Source organism: Rhea americana, unplaced genomic scaffold, assembly GCF_003343005.1.
Source record: "Rhea americana isolate MKP2758 unplaced genomic scaffold, rheAme1 scaffold_7, whole genome shotgun sequence".
NCBI lineage: Eukaryota > Metazoa > Chordata > Aves > Rheiformes > Rheidae > Rhea > Rhea americana.
This window is the reverse complement of record NW_028186867.1, coordinates 3,585,208-3,607,407: the sequence shown is the minus strand read 5'-3', so window position 1 is coordinate 3,607,407 and position 22,200 is coordinate 3,585,208. Positions and strand designations below refer to the sequence as shown.

At 36.3% G+C, this 22,200-nt stretch overlaps 1 protein-coding gene across 3 annotated transcripts in view; it reads right to left on the bottom strand.

Annotated features, from left to right (window-relative positions):
• The window catches only part of PUDP (pseudouridine 5'-phosphatase), a 101,571-nt gene that overhangs the window by 33,955 nt on the left and 45,416 nt on the right, over positions 1-22,200 (bottom strand). Inside the window, exon 4 of one of the 3 annotated variants that reach the window (XM_085321581.1) lies at positions 21,484-21,748. The exons of the other annotated variants lie outside the window; for them this stretch is intronic. Coding sequence (XP_085177707.1) covers positions 21,659-21,748 — 90 coding nt within the window. The 3' untranslated portion in view covers positions 21,484-21,658. Of the gene's footprint in view, positions 1-21,483; positions 21,749-22,200 lie in introns of those variants that run through there. 3 annotated transcript variants of the gene reach the window in all.

Here is a 22,200-nt window from a genome sequence, read left to right as displayed (position 1 = left end):
GCAAATACTCAAGATGCTCTGTATTGAGGGCTACTGATATTGTATAACACACTTTTTTAATGTGTCAGTCATCTCTAGAAGTTGCCTAATAAAGGAATTCTGTGCAATGAAATAGTTAATCTGTATTGCCTTCCCTTCCACGTAAAAGTTCACATTATAAATGTACTATAAAACCACTGATTTCTCACAACACGTAACACACTACACACTCATGCAACTGCATCTTCAATGTCAAGCTCAGAATTGCAGAATAATTTTACTGCAAGCGATTACTGGACATCATCTAGTCCTACCCCCTACTCAAAGCAGTTTCAGATAGTGCAGGCTGCCCAGGGATTGACCAGCTGAGTTTTTGGTACCTCCAAGGATGGATGTTCCACACCCTTGCTCAGCAGCCTGTTCCTGTATTTCACCACCCTCATGGTAAAAACAGCTTTCCTAATACTCAACTAGAATTTCCTCTGTTCCAGCTCAGATCTGCTCCTTACTGTCCCTATCACTTTGCACCTTTGAGATGAGTCTGATCTCATCTCCTTTATAAATTCTAATGATAACTGCAGCCTGAGAAAACTGAGTAAGAGCTCCCCACAGCCATCTCTTTCTAAAGCTGAACCAACTCAGTTCTCCCAGTCTCTCCTTTTATCTCATGTGCTTCAAGCTCCTAATCTTCCTGGTAGCCTTCCACTTGTGACAGTTATATGCATCATGACTCATCAACAAACAGATCAGAGATATCAACCAGGCAAGATCAAAGAAGGAGTCATTTTGATGAATTCAAACTTTTAAGTCTCACACTGAAGCTGAGAGTAGCTATCAAAAGTATTTTCTGAATAAACAACTACCTTCTTCTTCCAGGGAACATCTACAAGCTCACAGTCGCAGCACAAACAGCTGGCAATGACCAGGCACCCTGACCATGTTGTGTAACTGGACATTACCACCTGCCTATAATAACCTAGCAGGAGCTGCTGAACTTCTGGCAGCTTATCCACATGGAGCTATCTAAAAGCACTACATCTCATGCACACTCAGATGACTTCTCCAGAAAAAAGACACTCAGCTCAGAATGGGAAAATTACTCCTAAGAAGGAGCAGATAAAGCATTACTTTGCACCTGTACATATTTAGATACTTATGCAGATACATATTCAGGTATCTTTTTAACGCGCATTTGGGACTTCTATTTGTTTATTTTTGTATTATTCCTATTGCAGAAGTTCAGAATAAATAGTTGTGTTGGTTCTGTCTTAGCTAATATACGGCAGCATAATATTCTGTCCTGACAGCTTTCAGTTTTATTACTGAAAAGTTTACTTATTTACCTTTTCTTTTTGTCTTTAAAAACAATTGCTCTGCTATAGGAGATATTACATCCTTATTCTGCTTTACAGAGTACTTCCATTTCATTTCTCAATTCTTCCAGTTTAAAACCAGTGAGAAATTGTTAAAGCCTTAGAAATTGTTAGCCTCTAGCTTTGTAGATAAAAATAATTCAACATTGTGAAAAAATATAGATAATCATATAGGTATAGTAAACAATAGTTTTTATCAAAGTACTTTTTTTCCTATTTAAGGATAGGGGTTTTTTTAATGCATGTGAAACCAAAGTGTACTATTTTTAAGTGGTAATATTCTATGGATGTAAACATGAAGACAATATACAAATCAGAAAAGGAAAAAAAATCAAAAAGTATGTCAGAATAGGAGCACAAATAAAACTACTTCCAAAGAGAAAAAAAAGGTTGAGATTTGAAAGAGTAACATACCTGTTGGATGTGTGTTTTTGTAAAGATTCTCCTATGCAATTTTTTCAAGCTACATACTTTTCTTGGCAATAATTGCCTTTTGTTTTATGATCTCTCCTTAAATAGTGTTCCACTCCAAAAGATGAGTTTGCACAGTGATATGTAAGCTGACTTAAACATGTCTGTAATATTTAATTATTGTATCACCTTTGACAGAAATTTTAAAAATGATCTGTGAGTACCATGCATGCTTCAAAGACATTTCCTAATTTCTTCAACAAAGAAATAAAGGCTGAAAAAAAGTATCCATCTTTAGACAGGTTCTCCCCAAGTGTCGAGAAAATCATGGAAAAAGGACTTATTTTTTCTTTCCAGTACAGCAGTCTCACTGAGTCATACACTAGTGAGACTGGTCTACAGTGAATTGGGGAGATGTAGCAGAATGTAGAGATAGTTTCAACTATCAACTATCTGTAGAGAGCAGATGTAGAGAAGTTTCAACTCTTCAAGCTCACGAAGAAAAACAGTTTTCTTTCAAACTTCAAATAATTTAAAGGATCTTTCAAAGAATATTTAAGTCCAACAGAATAAAGTTCCAAGAATGAAGCCAGAAACCATGCAAGTGCAGCTCTGTCCATAAAATAAACAAAACACTAACAAAATTTTAATTAAAGTTATCTATGTATTTCAACTACAGGAAATAAATAATTTTACTTAAAATAAAACTAACAATTGCCTGTCCAGAACACAGATTTCAGAAGAGGCAGGAGGATAACAAGGTACAAAAACTAAGTTGGAAAAAATACGAACTCTTAACTTGTTCAATTTGAGAAAACATCTTAACCTTAAAAATCTAGTGGAAATTGGTATTTTTTTTAAGAAGAATCTAAGACAATTTTTAATAGCATTGCTTAAAAGAGTAATATATTAGTACCAGTTTCACAACAAACAACAGAATGAAATCAAGGAAATTCAAAGCATGTAATTCCTTACTTCAGTACTAATCAAACCCCAAACCAACTCCTAAAATCCTAAAATTGCAGTTTTATTTTGGAGACTATCACCTCTCTCCTAAGAGAGTTAAAAAAATGAGATATGGAAAAGTTAAGGAAGAGGAATAAACTTAAGAAGATAATCACCACTCAGATAATGTATCAGAATCAGAAATAAACACACATTTTTAAAAAAGAAAAAGAGTTAACACAATAAAGAGATATAAACCTGTAAAGTTTCAGAATTTGAAACACAAGCCTATGAAGGTTCAACTCTGGGTCATTTGGGGGACATTTGCTAAAACAGATTCACTTCAATACTTTATTATTCACAGTTCTATTTCTGCTAAAATACTAACTTCCAAAAGAGTAATAATAATAATTGTAGAGTGTCACCTGTATGCAAAGGATAACATAATTTTCAATTTAATATATTTACATCATATGCAATTAGATTAAACCCCACATACATAATTAAAAGAAAGATCAGCAAAGGTCCTTAGATAATTTTCTCCTCAGCAGATATTCTCAAAAGATTCCTTACTACTTCTTAGGAGGTAGTTTCAAAAGTAGCTGAGCCAACCTAATGGTTTTTTTTTGCCAACAAAAGGTAGGGCTGCTCCTTCCTTCCTTTTCTTTAATCCATGTCAACAGATCCGTGTTTCCATCTTTTTCCTTGTGACAGACGTTGTGCTTGTGTGCCTTTTGTGTTTTTTCTCCTTGACCTTGCTGGTGAGGATGAAGGATGTGAGGAGGAATGGAAGGATACCCTGAGTCAACAGTTGGCTGCCCAGCTGGTGTTGGCAATGGCGTTTTGGTTTCTGTGTCCATGGACCCTGTTTGAAGATCAACAACTGACAGGGAGAGATGAGATCCACCTCACTGAGTGGGGCACAAGTGTCTGCCAATAAGTAGCTTCCAGTAAGAAGGGCTTAGGAAGATGGGGGAAGGGCACAGTTACAGGGACCATGCATTCAACAAAATGGCTTAAATGGCCACACATTAAGTACTTGCGTGCAGGCAAGGAAGTGCCTAAAAGACAACACTATGGGGAAATCTCTTGCAACTCTTCTGAGAAATCAGCATACTTGGATATTTCTCTGAAGTGCCCATACATAAATGGCGAATATGGAGGAACTGGAGAACTGTGTGCAGTTGCAGGCCTATGACCTCGTTGAGGTTACAACGAGAGACATGACAGGATTGCTGTGATGGATGGCCACAGGCTTTTAGAAAGTGCAGGTCAGGAAGGTGAGGAGAGGGAGTCGCCCTTTATGTGAGAGAGGAGCTGGAATACACAGAGCTCTGCCAAAGGGCAGACAATRGTCTGACTGAGAGCTTATGGGTAAGGATTAAGGGGTAGAGTAACATGGGTGACACTGTTGTGGCCGTTTGCTGCAGGCCACCTGAGAAGGAAGAAGTAGACAGTACCTTCCATAGACAGGTGTAAGCAGYGTCACGTTCTCAGGCCCTACTCCATACAGGGAACTCCAAATACGTTAATATTTGCTGCAGCAACAACACAGAGGGGAACAAGCAAATCAGGAGGTTCCCGGAGAGCACTGATGACAATTTCCTGATATAGGTGATGAAGGGTCAATGAGAAGACGCGCCCTGCTGGACCTTGTACTTACAAACAAGGAAGGGCTGGTGGGAAATGTGAAGGAGACAACCTTCGCTGCAGTACAGTCTGTGACCGTTGAAACTGTTACTGTAAAGCTGCTGCTACACTATTGTGCTGTTATGTTATGGTACACAGATGCTCATACATAATATAGATCCACACACAAAGCAAGCATGTTGCATAAATCTCCTATAGATTTCCTACAAGGCATCTTGTTTATACCTATTCTTCACCATTCTCCTACAGCTATTAAGATAATAAAAATTAGCTTATGTATGTACAGGTAGTAAGGAAAAGAAAAAGGAAAGCACCTTCAGATTATTCAAGGATACTGCACTTAGAATAAATGTTTTTTAAGAGGGAAAAATAAACTATAACAGGTATCATGAATATGTTTCTCAAGAGTATAGGATCAATTTGCTGAACTTTTCTGTTCAAAAAGTGTGCAATCACACTCAGTGGTGTGGAGACAGATGGCACTGCAATGGAACTTCCTACATTTAAAGGTTAGTGTGACAAATGCACAAAAATAAAGGCAAAATATATTGCTAGGTTGCCATTAGAGAACCTACAATGAGGGGATAAGTAACTCCATTAGGAAGTGGCTCAATCACCCCAACGCTCATATAAGCACACTGCATTTCTTCACAATTAAATCAATAGCAAATTCACCTCCCTACAAATTCTTGTGGGTCACTACAATTCTAAATATATGAATAAAACTACTGAAGCCACCTGCAACTTACATCAAGCTGCAGTTGACTTTTAAGTATGCACCCGAGGAAGGGTTTACATGATTACAACATCCATTTGTTTGGGGGAAAAAGCTAAGTATTCTCTCCAAAGTCGTGCCAACTCCCCTTTTTTCCCTTTTAAAGTCAAATTATATCCATTTATACCATGACTACATTGGTATACTGCAAACAGTGATTTTACACCACTTTAACCATCACGACACATGAACTGAAAGGAACCACCTCTATTATAGCAACATGATCAGTTCTGAAATACACAATGCCACAGGTATTGCCAAGAACCTGGATAAATTGACAGGAAGCTGAATGGTATGAGCAGCATTTTGCTGATAACTTGGAAGCTTCAGCTCCCAGACAGAATATTAGGATTCCCAAGGGAAACCAGACTGCAGCAGGTATGTCAAGGTGACAAAGTATCACTGCCACACAATCCAGTCTAAGAAATGTAAAAAAAAGGAAGAAGAAAAAGAAAAAAAGACAGGTTGTCAGGTAGAAAAGTAAAAGAAAATCTCAAACAAAAAAAAAAAGAAAAAAAAGAAAAAAAAAGAAGAAAAAGAAAAAAAGACAGGTTGTCAGGTAGAAAAGTAAAAGAAAATCTCAAACACATTATGACTCAGTATACATGATACATCAAGTGATTTCCTTGCAATTGCTTCTGATTAGAAGTAGCAGTGTTTTCTATCATATTTTAAAACTTTGCCAATTTATTTCAATTATTCTGATAAGATGCACGTAAGGTTAATTACTTATTCAAGACAAATACAATACCTATAGTGAGGACTGAAACTTCTGTTACATGCATTAACATTATCTTGGATATATATGTTTCTGGTCTGCTGTTCTTGAAGGTGTTGCTAAACATATCCTCTTTTGTATTCTTCAACAGTTTGTAAGCTCTTATTCTAGCAAAGAAAACAATGTGAGAAATGGCATTAAAACTTCAATTTTCCCTGATGACTCTGCACCTGCAGCTAAAACACTTCAATTTTATCGAAGAATGGTCTCCTCAATGACAAGTAAAAGAGTTTTATGGAATATAAAGAGATAATGTATTAAAACCAGAAAGAAACAATTATTCTTTCTAGAATTACATTTCTGATAATCTCAGCTAGGTAAAGTTTTAACTCTGTTACCAGAAGAATTAAAGAGAGTATTTTAGAATAAAGTGACATTTCTATCATTCTGAGTTCCTTCAGATTTCCAGGATCTTATACATAGATGGAAAGCAAACACTTGGCTTATGACACTAACTGCTTTTCTTAATCAGATGTTCTTGTTGTGTTAAGCAGTAGCAGTTTCTCTTTCCAAACTCATGTACTACAGACGAAGGCTTTCTCATTACAATGTTATTCCTTACTTTCCTCAGTCTCTAAAAGTGTTCTCCTTGCTTTGGGTGCCTTCCTAAGTACCCTCTTGTAGATGCAGAGTTTTTTTTCTAATTAATTAAAAGCCTTTCCTCCAAATCTTTTATAGTTATGAAATCTAACATTACTAACAGTAAACCCAAAGATGATTTACGGAACGTAACAGTCAAAATTGTTCCTACAGAGAGAGATATACACATTTTCATATATACAAATATAAATGTACACACACATGATGAAAAGCTCATCTCCACACATGTGAAGGGACAGAGAGAGACAACAGCAGAAGGGAAAACAAAAATAATACCTGGCCCCGGCTACTCCTAGGCCTACCACAGGAGAGATACCAGCCCATAAAGGCTCAACAGCAGAGATCCCTGTCCTGGCCCCTCCAAGGGCATCACAGGAGCCCCCAGTCCCTGGGGCCAGCAGAGAGTCCCTCCAGTCTGTGCCACGGGAGAGGCTCCCTGGGCGCCATACTGAAATGTCTAAATCCTGCTACTAGTGGGATCCACATTGCATTTAAGTATGTGTTTCGCCCTAATGGACCTTCACCCTCATTAACCAGAACAGGATGAGSCCACAGGGGCTCTTTGTTTTTGCGTGGTGCTGTGCTTTCTGTTTGCACAGCTCTGTGTGGCTGGCCATGTGTATCTACCTATATTACAAATGTARGTGCGTTTGTGCGACTACTGGGTACATGCTCAGCCTTACTACCAGTTGGACCTAGGGCCACAGAGCTGTAGCAGCCTCACCCCTACTGGGCTATTGAGTTCAAGAGTTGCCTAAAAATATACATTTGTATATAAAAGGTATATACATTTTATGCTATATACTGAATGTATATATAAAATGGCAATAGAAAAAGTAATTCAGGAAGGCCTGCGGAGAAAAAGGCTCCCATGGTACTTTATAAGGACTGAAATGAAACTCCGAGATGATGGGGATTTGGCAAGAACTAAAAAATGCTGTTCTTCAGTATAAAAGTACCACCAAGACAGCATCCAACATTGTTGGGAGGGCATTAGTAAACAAAAGCGATTATCTAACATTCTCAGTATTTGTAAGTCTTCATTGTCACTAAATGTTCAATGTAATTCAAACATTTGCAGTGGCACTTTGCCTGATTGATTTATAATTGAAAAATGCAGTGAGTGAGCTCCCTGTCAAATTTCCTAACAGATTCAACAAAACAACTAGTAATTCCTATTCCATATTTCTGTGCAATAGCGCTGATTCATGCTAACATATCTCTAACATGACTGACTTTACACATCAGACCAAGTATAGTGGTATTTGTATCAGTTGCCTGTTTCTTTCCCTAAATGCTTCCACTTAAGAGCAGGTTTAGCTCAGCCCGTTTGAGCGTGGTACTGCTAATGCAAAGGTCAGAGKTTCARTCCCCRTATGGGCTATGCTGAGGGTTGGACTAGATGATCTCCAGAGGTCCCTTCCAAYCTTAYCATTCTATGATCCTGGAAACTGTTGGTGAATCTGAAGAAGGCATTCAGGAAAAATTAGGCACTTCTGCTTTTACTTTTGTTGTTCTAAGTGTCCTTCTGTAGTCTATTAAAATCAGTTTCTGAACAATTAACTGAGGAACTGGAGGAATTACTGTGGACACAAATAATTTTCCAGACTTTTTAACTGATGACTGTATCAGTAGTCAAGCTCTAAATACTTTTACAATGTTGCTTCCTGAGCCCTTTATCATAATGAAATCACAGTCAACTTTGTTGYTCCAGTTGGAATGTAAGACAGATCTTTTTTTGTACTCATGCATTAAAGTGACAAAACACACACATGCACGTGATCAACACAGGTGAAAGTCTGAAAGTGGCAGATTTAAGCTCTCAAAACCTCATAAGCTAATTGATACTAGCAAAAGCATATGAGCTAAACAGAAGGTTTGGCACTTTACTGTCTGCACCATGAACAAGTGCACTGTTGAAGAATCACAGTATTTTTAGCTTTTTGCCAATTAAGGTGATTTTTGTTTGTATCGTCCACAGGGGAGGGAAAAAAAAAAAGTAAATTCTGCAAAAGAGCCATAAATAAAGGCATTTACAAACAAAATGAGAGAGACACACTCAACTGGAATAGTACTGAGCTCTTTAAAGAAATGCAAAAGGCTGGGTTATTATGTTTTGCTTTGTAAGGCAGCACAAGCTTTTCATATCTCTAGTCATTCAGACAATCGATTGAGATTTATTAACCTGTCAAACAAAAGCAATGTTACAACACATACAATTGCAGTTCATTCTAAAACATTTATTGCTCTGTAAACAGAAAACCCAGAACCTCCTTAAACAGTCTGTCCCTTTTTTCTCCTTGAAACAGAAAGAAAAGTGTGTTAGACACAAGGAAGTGCTAAGTGACGCAGTAACAGAAAGGAAGACGTATTCATGAATTTACATACATTTTTTAAGATATGAGAAGCATAAAGTTAAAACAGATTATCATAGTGATTACCTACATTAAGAAAAAAAAAAATCTTCGGTGTCTATAACTTACGTTAAATCAAATAGGGACACAGAAGCTTATGAGAAATGGTTTAGATTAAAGGTGGTCACAAAACCAAGGAGAGGATGACCTCTGCCCCAGTAGGAGATGTAAAACACCTCCCACATTTGGACAATATTGATAGAAGTGATATGAGAGGCAGTAAATGGGTATATAGTTCTTTGTTTACTTTGTGTATCCAAGCCATGTAAATCCTTAACCATAAGCTAAAGCTAAAACAAGTGTAAGGTCTCTGTATATTCTATAAATCTTTGGACACAGAACAAAACTCCTCCTTCAAGGAAATCTAAGCAATTAGGGAACACTAGTTGGTTCATAATTTAAGTATATAACACATCTGTTGAGAAAAAGCTTGATTTTGAATTTTYGTTATTATTAGTATTCTAACACTTCTCAGATATGCAAGGAATACTTTTGAAAAGATCAACATGCATTAGAATTATGAAAGAAGAAAACATAGGAAGGATGAACTTCAAGTGTAGTGGAGGGCCATCGAGTTGGGGGCTGGAGCATGTTCAGCCCAGAAGATGGAAACTTCAGGAGAACCTAACAGCAGGTGCCCAATATCTCTGAAGAGGTTACTGAGAAGATGGAGCCATGCTCTTACGTGCACAGTAGGAACATGTGAAGATGGTCATAAACTGAAATGAGAGGTTCTGATTAGATTTAAGAAAAAAGAAACCACAACAGTCATGGTTGGATGGCACTGGAACTGGTTGCCCAGAAGTCATGCAGTCTCTACCCTTGGAGGTTTTTAAAATCTGAGCAGACACATCCCTGAGCAACCTGATTTGAATTCAATATTGACCTGCTATCAGRGGTTGGACTAGATACTTTGCAAGGTCCCTTCTCTTCTATGGAAGAGTAAAATATAATGTATTCAGTATCTTTAAGCATCCCTYTGCTTCACTTTCCAAATCCTCAAAATATTAAAATAATTCCTTGAATAATATCAGTATACTGAATAATGGTCTTTCAYATGTACTGTATGTTCAATCAATTAATACCTAAAAGAAAGCCTGACTGTAGGCAAAAGGGAAATGTYTTCTTTCTTGTACACTCCATTTCCTGGAATTTCTGCAATACAAGGGAAAAATCAATAAATATTTGAAGAACTAGAAGATTTTTCTAGCACAGCTCTACTACAAATGATGATGATTCTATGACAACATAATCAATATTAATTTTAGAYATCTTTTGATCTCTTAGTCTGTGCCTAAGACTGTAAGTACATTCCATCTCCTGAGTCAAGGGAGAGGGAGATTAACAGCAAGGGGATGTTCCCAGAAGTCAAACAGGACAAACACTTGTTTCAAAAGAACTGCATTAGGAAAAAAAAAAAAGGGGGGGGGGGAGAAAATATTTTACATCAAACCCTATGACCTGCAAGGAAACTAGCCTGGCAAACTTAAATGGYTCTGACAAATGCTTAGAAGGAAGGTATTTATTAAGAGATTGAARTAGAAAGACTAAGATACCCATAAAGCTTGAACTAGTCATCTAGTTTCTCTTCAGGGATAGAAACATGATTCTAGGGAATGAGTCTCTCAACACTGTGGCAGATCTTTCTTAAGATCTATCTAATGCTATTTAAGTTTATGTATCACATCCTGCTTGATTCCTAACAGGTAGGACTAGCAATCCAAGTAGTTTCTTTCACAAGTCTTTTGACTGGGGACTTGCACACCATACACTAAATATAGAAATCAACAAGAAAAAGAAGAAAGGTGAGGCTCAATTCAAACATCTTATTTTTCTTTCTTTGACATGCTGCTGCTGTTCAGACTGATCCTAAAGCAATACAGCACAGCATGTCACAAGTATTATTATGTCTTCATGCTGCAGAGTAACTGAAATCCTTTTATTAAAATACAGCATTCTGTGGTGGATTTCTCCATCCTTGCAGTGACATTGAGCCCAAAGCTCTTATTAGTAATCACTTTACACAAAGACAGATCACATACTCAACTTAGACAGGGAAGCTAAGGACTCAATTCACAGATTTTTTAAAATGATGTGAAAGCTGGTGAGACTAACTAGTTCCTTCAAAGAATGGTCCCATTTCCAAACTTCTGTCGGAAACTACGTTGAATGACTTTTTAAAATAGCTCATTTACTGAATATTTAACTTACATATTCAGCCTTCACTAATGTTGTATTATTAAAACAAAATCACCTCAACAACATCAGAGAAACAAAAGGATAGATATTATACATAATATTAACCATATTAAGAAAAWTTAAGGCTAGCACCACAGTCATAAAGAACAGCTGTAAAACAACATAAAAATTAGACTTACAACAAAGTATCAGTAAAATAGTCTTTCATCAGCTTAYTTAAAGTAAACCATCACCTTTCAAGCATACTTCTCTTCACCTAATTGTAAGATAAGACAAAAAATCAAGTGAGATTGTCAAGGAGAGAGAAAAAGGACAGTAATAGCTTGTTCAAATGCCTTAGAATTACTATTTAATGCAAGAGAGAATAGAGGATGAAACTCCAACATCAGTGCTCCTGAAGAAAACCCCTTTCCTTTGAGAGAGACATGCCAAAGCATACATTTGCAGCTGACTCTTCTTTCCACTATCTTCATGAGATTTTAAATTTAGACATGTAACATCCTAAATGTTTGAAGAGTTTTTTTGCTGTGATGTGAGCCCTGTCACATCATCCACCAATCTTCTTGAGATAGAATGCTTAGCCTCAAAAAAAGTCATGCTTTTACTATTTTAGTATATATGTCATTAACTTAATCTACTGTTTCCTCTTCATCTACACTCCCTAAAAAATGGCTGGGAAAGCATTAAGAACAAATGGGCTACTGCACACTATTAACTCTTCATAATTTATAATGAAGTTACATAGATTAATGCAGTCACAAATTTTTCATTTTCACAAATTTTTCGTTTTCACCTTCAAGGCCCTATATTATCTTACAACCACTGTACGGCTTGCTTTTATTTCCTTTTACTCCTGAGGCATCTTCTATCCTTTCACTTAATTGTGTTCTTTATCTCCTTCTCTCACTTTCAGCTGTGTGTGTCATGTTGACCCCTGGTGCCTCATACAATCTTTATGTGCACACTTTTCACCCTTCTTTAGCAATATCTTTGAAAACAAAAACTCTTTCAGGAATCACTGGTACATTCTCTTCTTCCTCCTCTTCTAGTTGCTGAGCTTTTAACAGAAATTTGTCTTGCTTAAACTACTTTTGTTTCTTGCTGGACCAGGGTAGCAGAGAATACAGCCGAAAGCTAATGCAGAGTTGGCTGATTCAGTTCTTAATTCTATCAAAAATGACCTCTTTAACCCTGCGGAAATTTGAGGGATGATACTTGCCTGTCTTCTAAAATACAAACTTGGAAATTTGTTCACTAAAAAAAAAGCCTGAAGTTCATTTAATGAACACCAATCAGCAGGAAAAAAAAAAAGGTGATTAGCTTCCACAAGCTATATCTGTACTTTTTTATAATCTTATACAATTAAGCATACCATATTGTTCTGCCAACTGACCAAATTAGATCCCATGACTCTCGTTCAGTTTATGTAACCGTATTTRTTTTCTTTTTTCTTCACATGCTAATGTGCACTTAAATATCAACATGATATACACAATGCATAGCAACAGGAAAAAGAGTTAGCAATCAGGCAGGGTGCACACAAAAATTGGGAAACTCTGAGACTCCCAGGTCTAGTAATGGTCATAGTACAGTAAGAGTCACAGACTCCAAGCTTCCCAATTCAAACACCTTCCCTTTCAAATACCTGCTCCACCTGCTCACACTCTCCATATAAATCATGAGATTACCATTGTAGCAGTTATTAGTTTAATTAGAAAAGGTAACTATTTTCTTAGGAAAATATTAAAAAAACCCAAGTGCAAACACTTTTTTTTGCTGAAGATAACCCCCCTTCTTTCACTGAAAATTTTATGYCTGAACAATTAAGAGCTGCAACTAAAAGCAGAGTCTTCAAAAGACATATCGTAGCTAATCTTAAAACCTAAAATACATGYTCATTCTTTCTAGAATAAAAGGTTTTGTTGGCATTCTCTTGGGATAACCACATCATTCCAAGTAGAGAGCAATAAGATAAATTACATACTATTATATTTTTTGCCCATGGCGCTTTTTTGAATCGGTAATATTTTGAATCTGTAATAGCTTTTAAGTTCAGGACAATAGGCTGCAATGTCTAATGCTTCCACTCATTAGTCTGGAGCTGCAGGATGCAATAATGCTTTCTGCAAACAGCAACTAAATGGATCACTATGACCAGATACCTGTTTACGAGGAAGAGGACAACTTCCTAAGGGAGGAAGGCATTTTCTGTAACGGAAGACATTTTCTGAAATGGATGAAATCTCATCAGCTAGTCTTAGCTAGTCAGCAAGGCCCTGAGGTTTTGAAGTTTTATGAAGTGAAAGTGTTACTAAAAATTAAAAAAACATTTCTCATTAAAATACAACTGTTTTAGAAAGTAGTTGTAAAAGCATTTTAAAAAGATTCCAGTGTTACAGGAAATTATTAACTTGTAAGCCTTATATCTATACTTGGTAAGATCTGATGATGACACAAAGTTACTCAGGTTAGCTATCTAAGAAATGCCTATAAGAAATGTAAAGCAGCAGGATAGTTTATGGTTCAGTAAAGTGGCAAATGAAAGACAATAGTTAATAAATGTAAGTAATATACATTAGCTGGAAAAAATGAATTACTTGTACATCTTGCAACATTCGGTTGAAGTAGTAGACAACATAGCTCAGTGAAAATCAGTACTTACTGAACAAAGACAATAACAAATATACAAGATGCTACAAGACAGGAAAATAAATAATATGGTTCATATGGTATATATTCATAGAAATATACAATATGGTCTCATCTGGAATACTCTATGCCACGAACAGTATTTTGTCTTAAAATTCTTTTGTTAGGAAGGGTCTGACAAAACACAATCAGAATGATTACAGAGAAAGAAATCCAAAACCCCAAAGCAATTGCTTCATACTGTGAGAGTCTGAAAAGACTGGAAAATGTTTACTTATGGAGAGAGAAATAAAAAGAGATGTGATAAGAAGAACTGAGAATATTGTGTGGCAGATTGCTTACTTCTTGTCTTTCTGACTTGGAATATAAAAATGTTCAAATGCAAGGAATTTAAAAGGTGAGAAATTCAGAACATACGCATTATCCCAGGAAATCATCAGTATCAAGAAAAAAAATCAAATATTATAAAATGAATACTAAAAGTCTTTTTTTTTTTGGAGGGGGTGTCAAAAAATAGTCTTCTGGATAACAGAATGAGTGAATTTAAGTGGATAAATTAACCCCCTTTATCTAACAGTGAATTCTTAAGCATCTGCTATTAGCCCTTGTCAGAGATCGTAGTGAATAATATGGACATCAAATCTGAGCACGAGTAGTTTTTATATTCTGTACTATTTTAACTGAAAAGAGAGAAAAGATATCTTTGATAGAGTAGGAGGGTAGCATTTCTGCCATTATTGGGAAGTGTTTGCTACTTCAAATCAGAATCATTTCAGCCTTACTGAGCCTTAACTTGAACCATTTCCTTCTTGGTTTYGAATCATGCTATTATTCTAAGATAAAGAGATGTTGGAATGGAAAAGTTAAGCATGCTTTTTTTAGCAGATAAAGCTATAATTTCTTCAACTTTTCTATGTGCTACAAGCTGTTTTGTCTTTATAATACCAGCCTATCACAATAATAACAAYGATAAAAGAAAATTCCCAAGCACATTGCTTTAAGAAGTATGTTTTGTAATCATCTTATAAGTGCACTTATTGTGCGATACAGCAATCAACCCAAACACAATATCCTGCTCTGTTTAGACTATAAATTTTTCAGTGCTAATTGATGGCCCTATATGTAGCTTTTCTGCAGCCATGCCAAAACCCAGACTTTATAAATTCTTTACTGCATAATGGAATAAACAGAATCCTGCCTCAAATGTTCTCTCTCYGAAAACTACCTACAGCTGGATCTCCGCAAACAGGARGAGAGGAACTTGGAGAACAAAGAGAAATAAACAAATGCCCCTGGTCCCCCTGCACCCCTCGGGAAGCCCAGCTGTAATGCAGCAGAACACCACACTTCGCCTTTCAAAGGTTTCCCTATGATAAGAAGTTACAAAGAAGCAACAACAAAAAAACGCTGCTAAAAATGCAATTCCTTGTTTCGGTCTTCTCTCTTTGTTCTGAAAGTGTGAAGCATTGTTGCAGCAAGCTYAGGAGTGATTACAAAAGTACCTCAAGATACAGAGAGGATCACTGCACTAGATCTTTTCGAAAGAGGATTTATTCATGCTTGCTATAATCCAAAAGATTAAAAAAAAAATTGTGAAAATTCTTGTTAATTAAAACCTAATTATTCAATGATTGCTCTGTTTGGCATCTCCAAAAAAAGGCTCAAGGTCTTGAAAAAAAGAAAAGATAACTCAGTAAGCAAATTATCACAAAACAAAGATTCCCCCCCTCTTTTTTGCTACTAACCATGCATAATTAACATGTGATAATACTCATAATGAGTTCCCTAAAACAAGTCGTAACACATCTCCAGTGACCTGCTAATCTGTATATAATGTTTTTAGAATTTGGAGGTGCACCAGTCTCTTTGTGCTTACACATTCACCTCATGTAARAGCAAAGAAGGCTGCAGAACATAATTTATTATTCTGCATCACATTCCATCAGGTCCCTTAGCAGCTACTTGATACTTTATCAAGATAAATGCAAGGAAGAAAAAAAAAATCCTTCCCCCCATAGGATACCCCAAAGATTAAGAACCAATTATAATCCTTCTTTCTGCTTTCAATCAGGTATGTTAAGCGAAAGCAAGCCTTGACCAGGTTATTTTTTTTACAGAGTTTGAATGACTTTTTTCATCTTCATAAGACAAATACGTCCATAAACAAACATGCAGTGCAGTAACAAGGGCAATGTCTGGAACACTTAAGAGCTAAATTACTTTCAAGTCATGCAACATCTCATTTTTCTTCCACAAATATATAATAAACACTACTGGCATGGTGTGTCTGTCTATGAGCATGTATGCCTCCGGAGAGCGAGGAGGAAGAAAATAAACCCCTGTGAACTGAGAGCATGGTAACTGAAACTTGGTAACTGTTGCTTTCTGTTAATTGCCTTGTAGGTATAAAATAAAGGCTTGTTACATATTTAGGGGAAAGAAGTATGTTTATAGCATATCTTCAGAAGTTCTCCATTGCTGGGTGTGAGCAAGTGTCTAGCATTCCTTCCCCTACATCCACGTCCACTACACTTACAGAACTGGGAGGGGAGCTTCACTATAACAGACTTCACCATCCAGCCTGGGAGATGCAAGTAAGGGCCAAGCTGACTATTTCGAAGCTGAGGCTGGTACAGGATGCAGTCACAAGGTTGTTCAGCAGTGCATCACATAAAAAGTGCCTTCCAYGAGGCTGCTGTGATCTTTACACCCCAAGCTGTAAGCTTTTGGTAGTATTTCAAGGAGGTGGCTTTTACATACAAGACACTACATCGTTCAATATCTACTTACATTAAATTGATACATGATACATAATTTGTAGATAAAACATTTTTAACATTGAAAACTGGCCATAAGGTTGTTTGTTTGCTTGTTTATTGGCTTTTTTYATTAAGAGGCATCATGCTTTGAATTAATTCCCACCATGGTAACAATAGCACAGTTTAAAAAAAAAAACAGTGTGGGAGGATTAAAAATAAGTAAAAAAGAGAGAGATGWTTCCATCGGATCATGCTTCTGATTACAGAAGAAGTAAGAAGATATACATGTGCCTAGAGCTTTTGATAAACACAATAAGGAGTAAGTTTTACTGGAGGATTTTCTGTTATCATTTTAAAGAAAGACCAACTGAATCATGAGGAAGAAGTAATTACATATGCATTATTCCTACTAATCAAACTTTTTCAGCCAACACACAGTAACTTCTCTTGTAAACCACTCACTGATATTCCCTGATTCCATGTAGGCTAGGCTCATCCAACAACCTTGATAGTTAAGCTACCTCCTGTCAGCGTACAGAAGTGTCATGCCATAGGGTAGCTTAAATGAGAGAGAGAGAGAGAGAAAGAGAGAGAGAGAGAGAGAGAAAGAGAGAGAGAGAGAGAAAGAGAGAGAGAGCGAAAGAGAGCGAAAGAGAGAGAGAGAAAGAGAGAATGAGAGAGAGAGAGAGAGAAAGAGAAACAACTCAGTGCTTGTGAGCTTCTAGTTCGGGCTTCGAAATATTATATACATATGCTTTTTCACAGTTCTTGGGGGCACGCTCACAAGATTTAACAAATGGCCAGTAATTAATTCCTTTAAATTTCTCCAATGTCTATCTGAAATCAGTAGCTTCTGTTCAACAGAAATAAAAGATTTTAAAGCTATGCTATTTACTATGTCAGGTTGTCCCATATTAGAAGGAATTCAAGTGCTAGGCTAGCAAAACCTACTAAATAATCAAATTGCAATTTGCTCAGATGCCTTCTAGAAATAAGTCTTCAACCACACTGCAGAGCAAGAAAAGTACAASAAAAAGAAAGTTCTAGTCAAGAACCTTCCTGAGAAAACACTAGGCAGTTGATGTAGTGTGTGATAACTAGGACACTCCTCTGGGAGACCTAAGAACKGGAAGTTTGACCTCAGGTTGAAGAGAGATCAAAAAGCTGATTTACCAATTTTTTTTTTGAGCAAGTATTCTATACAGTAGACAAGGACAACATTCTCCTCTGGTCTGCTTTAAAAACAAAACAAAAATCTCAGATTGCTGCTGTGTTCTTTATGGGGTCTATTTTTCTTGGTATTTCAAGAGTGCTCTGGGACTACTTCTYAAATTATTCTTTACAAAAGATTATCTGGAAGAGATGTTTAGTTCMTGAGAAACAGACATAAACTGTTCAGATTGGACAACACTGGACACTCAAGAAAGTAAAAGATTAGTTTCTCAGAAAACTTCAAAGTCAGAAAAAGAGGTTTCTATTGAATTTGGCATCTCATCTTGGTTAGAAGGCAGACAAGTGCAAATATCCTAACTTCAAGTCAATATCCTGTATTTATCACTTCAATCACTACAAGGTGAGTCTGCATGGAATGACTGAACTACACACAAATACTGTGACATACTTCATGTACTTCTCACACCCTAACAGCAAAATATGTCATATGTAAAATAAACTCATCAGGGGAGCAGACTTGGCTCTGATCACAAACCTGAGCATGCCACATGGACAGGAGCAGTACAACCTCTCACGCAGAGATCTGCAGCACTACGTTAGCTTCTCAGTAGATCTGCCATCTCACAAGGAGTGCCCTCACCACCACACAGCACRCTGCTGCCAAGGGAGAGCCTTCTCTACTCTATTTGAAACTGGGACACTGTGAAGCACATAGGATGCAAGAACAAGAGGAATACTGATATAGCGCAACTTTGCAGACAAGTGATTCTAAACAGACACACAAACATTGTGCAAGTGGTGATTAAACAATCACCAGTAACGTGAACAAACAAGCAAACAAAAAATCCCTAAACAACAACAAAATCCCACCACTGAACTATTCCTAACATCAGGGACCAGAACCCAGCTGCCCCACRCCCTCACTGAATGTACTAAGGACCTCTATGCAGGAGTCAGCACCAGCAACGCAYGTGACACAGTGAGTTCTTCACTGGCTATAACCCATTAATTGCCTAACTTGAAAGCATTAATAAACTGCAATTACATCAGCACAGACAGGAGCGTCAAGGGTTTTTTTCAAAAAAGAATGCCCAGACCACTGCAATCTACCCAAAACACACTGGCAGCAAGGAAGAGTTATGGAATAATATTGCTCTTTCTTCACTCAGTAAGCAGGTGGTAGCACACTCTGTGTTTGCTTATATACAAAACACAATGTATCTAAGGAAAGAGATCTATCCTTTACATACAAACTCTGCTTTGTGTGTGCCACTGATTGCAGCCTAATATTTTAAAAATCAGGTCTAATATGACCATTATGATCGAGGCTACATCACTGGAAAGGTGAATATTCAATGATATTCTAAAACGACTGGTTAAAAGGATGAGTTCAAGGAGATAAAATAGCACAGCACAGGTACATCAAAATTGTTTATACTATGAGCATCTGTTTAGAAGAGTTTTTCAGCTAGGGAAAAATCAGTAATGCATGMCTATTTAAAGAACAGCCTACAGCCAAGGTTGAAAATACTGCTATCGAACAGGTCTGAACTGTAAGCTGAAAAATGTCTATGTATTTTTCCATTTAATGTTTTTATTATTTCTATAATAAAAAGTCTAATTTGTGGACTGTAAACATTCAGAGAAGACTAGAAATCAAGTTATTTACAAAATGGAAAGAGACAGACTTAGGATGACTGAAACACATGATTTCAACATCAGGCATTCCAGTTCACAGCTCAACGCACCACTTARGAAACGTGCTCCACACCTTTGTAATTTCTATACCTTACTTAAAGTGCTCCTAACAAATTCAACTTCCAGGTATACACAAGGAATAACAGAAACATCTCTAAAAATAATTGCTTATCTGAACACTGTAATAAGTACATATGACACATATACTAAAACTGGTAAAGTTGTGGGGGGGGAGGAGAGGAGAGAAGAAAAAAAACAAAAAAATGCATAGGAAGAATTAGAAATAAAAATCAGGTTTTGGCAACAGTTTTACACCAGCTCACAATAATGATGTTCACATTAAGTGCCAAATCAGCCTCCTTCACCTTATCTTTACGTTTTAGGATAAAAACTAGTATTACTCCCTGGTAACAACGTCCTAAATTTCTATTACTCTTTTGCAACATCTCTTGTAGCAAAATGTCTCCAAAAACTTATCTTTGAAATTCCTTTTCTTAATGACACAAAAAGTCCACTGAGACTCATAAATCCTAATGTCATTTATTCAGTCTGAAAATTTTTAATGAACTCTCACTAGACTTGATATAGAGATTATTCATAACTATGGGATCCATTAATTAATTAGAAATGGAAGAAATTGCAAAGAAAGAGTTTTAAATTACAGAAATAATTTAAAATCACTTGGAATTTTTAAATGGTTATAATAGATTATCTTATTTAATAGTAGAGGCTACATAGATCATAATAGTTATAATAGACTGATTCTTCATAAGAGAATTATGAACATTCGTATCACTGCAACCTTATTTTCTTTTAAACAATGGATATAAATGACATTTGTTTGTTTTTAAAGTACTTCATTTTATAGAAAAGTTATAGGTAAAAAATCCTAAAACACTAGAACAATAGGCCTTTACCCCCCAGATCTTCACACAGGTAAATAATTAATTCATCTGTATATATACCGATATGAGTATATGGGAAATATGTATTTAAATATTTGCATGTAAATGGCTGAAATCATCTAGGATAAAACTGTATTTGAAATGCATGTAGCAACATAATGTTTTGCCACTTTGAAACAAAATCGCCTCAAGACTGCATTGAAAAGTTACAGTTCATATGCACACACTATATACACGTATATACACAAACACACACAGAAATCTTATGTACTCTTAAAACATGCTCATTAAAAACAAAGATTAATATTCTAAAATCATATTTATAAATCCCCCAAATACGTTTTAAAATCATTTAAGCCCTTTAATTCAAAATCCAATGGAGAAATACTATGTGGTAAAAGTACTTTTGTTSCCTTATTTTTCTACAGATCAGATTTGTTAAACATACAGCTGAGTTTATCAAAATTTCACAGACCCGTCATCAATTAAATTCTGATTCTGCCTTTGTAACACATTTTAAAGGATCTATTTCACAGTAGGGAATTCCCTTTGTAAAAATTTGAAATGCAGTAAAATGCTAAGTAACTAGAAAAACACAAAACAACTTACTTTCCAAATTATGATTATATAAAGGTAGGAAAATAACAAAGTATATGCAAAAAGTAATACCCTTTTACATTTTTTTTCTCAATTACCTAAATAAAATACATAAAAAGAACACAATGTTTTGAACATTATGGCAGGAAATCTCTACAATATWCAAGTACAAATTGTTTCTCCAGCTGGTTTTGACAAGAGTTGCATTTGTGTATATGACAGCAGAGTTTGGCACATACTTCCCTCCAAAATCTTTAACATTATTTAAGACCAAATTGCTAGTACTTAAACTGCTGATCACATTTTGATTGCTTGACTGATTGAATTACTCAAATGATGGTGCATACGTTCATACGAAACTTCATAGATTGTAAGACAGTAAGATCTATGCTGAATTTACAGGGTGTATCTTGTTTTATATTCCTGCACTGTGATGAGTTTCACCTTTATGCTTACTAAATTCTTAGTTTACCACATACTGTAAATAAAAAGGTCAACATTTAAGAAATTCCCCAGTGGATAATTATGACATCTGCCAATGATTATAGTAGACATCAAATCCATTTTTATATGATTTTAGAAGTGCCTCCCTGTAGAAGTATGCCTCTACAGCAAGGGTTGGAAGCTGATATGCCACTGCTGCCAAGTTCTGGATTTGGCCTTTTATAGCTACATAGTATTTTGGTTTGGAGCAGTAGTGAAGTTTTGAAGCAAACCTCCTGACAGTCCTCAGTCAGTACATAATGGTTTGTTTCACAGCGCGGCCCTGTTGTGCACTTGACTGCTTTTGCAGGAAGTAAAACTGGAAGTCCTCTCCAGGTGCACATCAATCAATCTCCAACCCTAAAAGGGACACACCTGTCCAAAGAACCTCATATAGCTTTCAGCCACTTGTGTTCAGTCCAGGCATCASACTAGACTTAACGGAAACGAAAACATCCAAATCACATCCTTCATAGATACATGAGCCTGAATACCAAATACTTTGACATAATAATCTGATCCTGTTGAGCCCAATTATCTGCTTGTGCAGACAYTGCCTGTAAATCCTGATATACTGCTGCAGCCTTACATGATACTAATTTTATCATGAACTCCAAATCTGTTCTGTAGCTCTGTTAGTTTACCACTTGGGATTAAACACTGTGCATACCATCACTAAATTGCAGTTTGGTCAGGAATGTTTTACATTGTTTTGATTCTGTTGGTCTTGGAATTTTGTCCTTGTTTTAAATCCCCATGCTCTGACATTTGTGACTTCTGTAGATGCGACTATCTTAAAATCTTAAAAAACA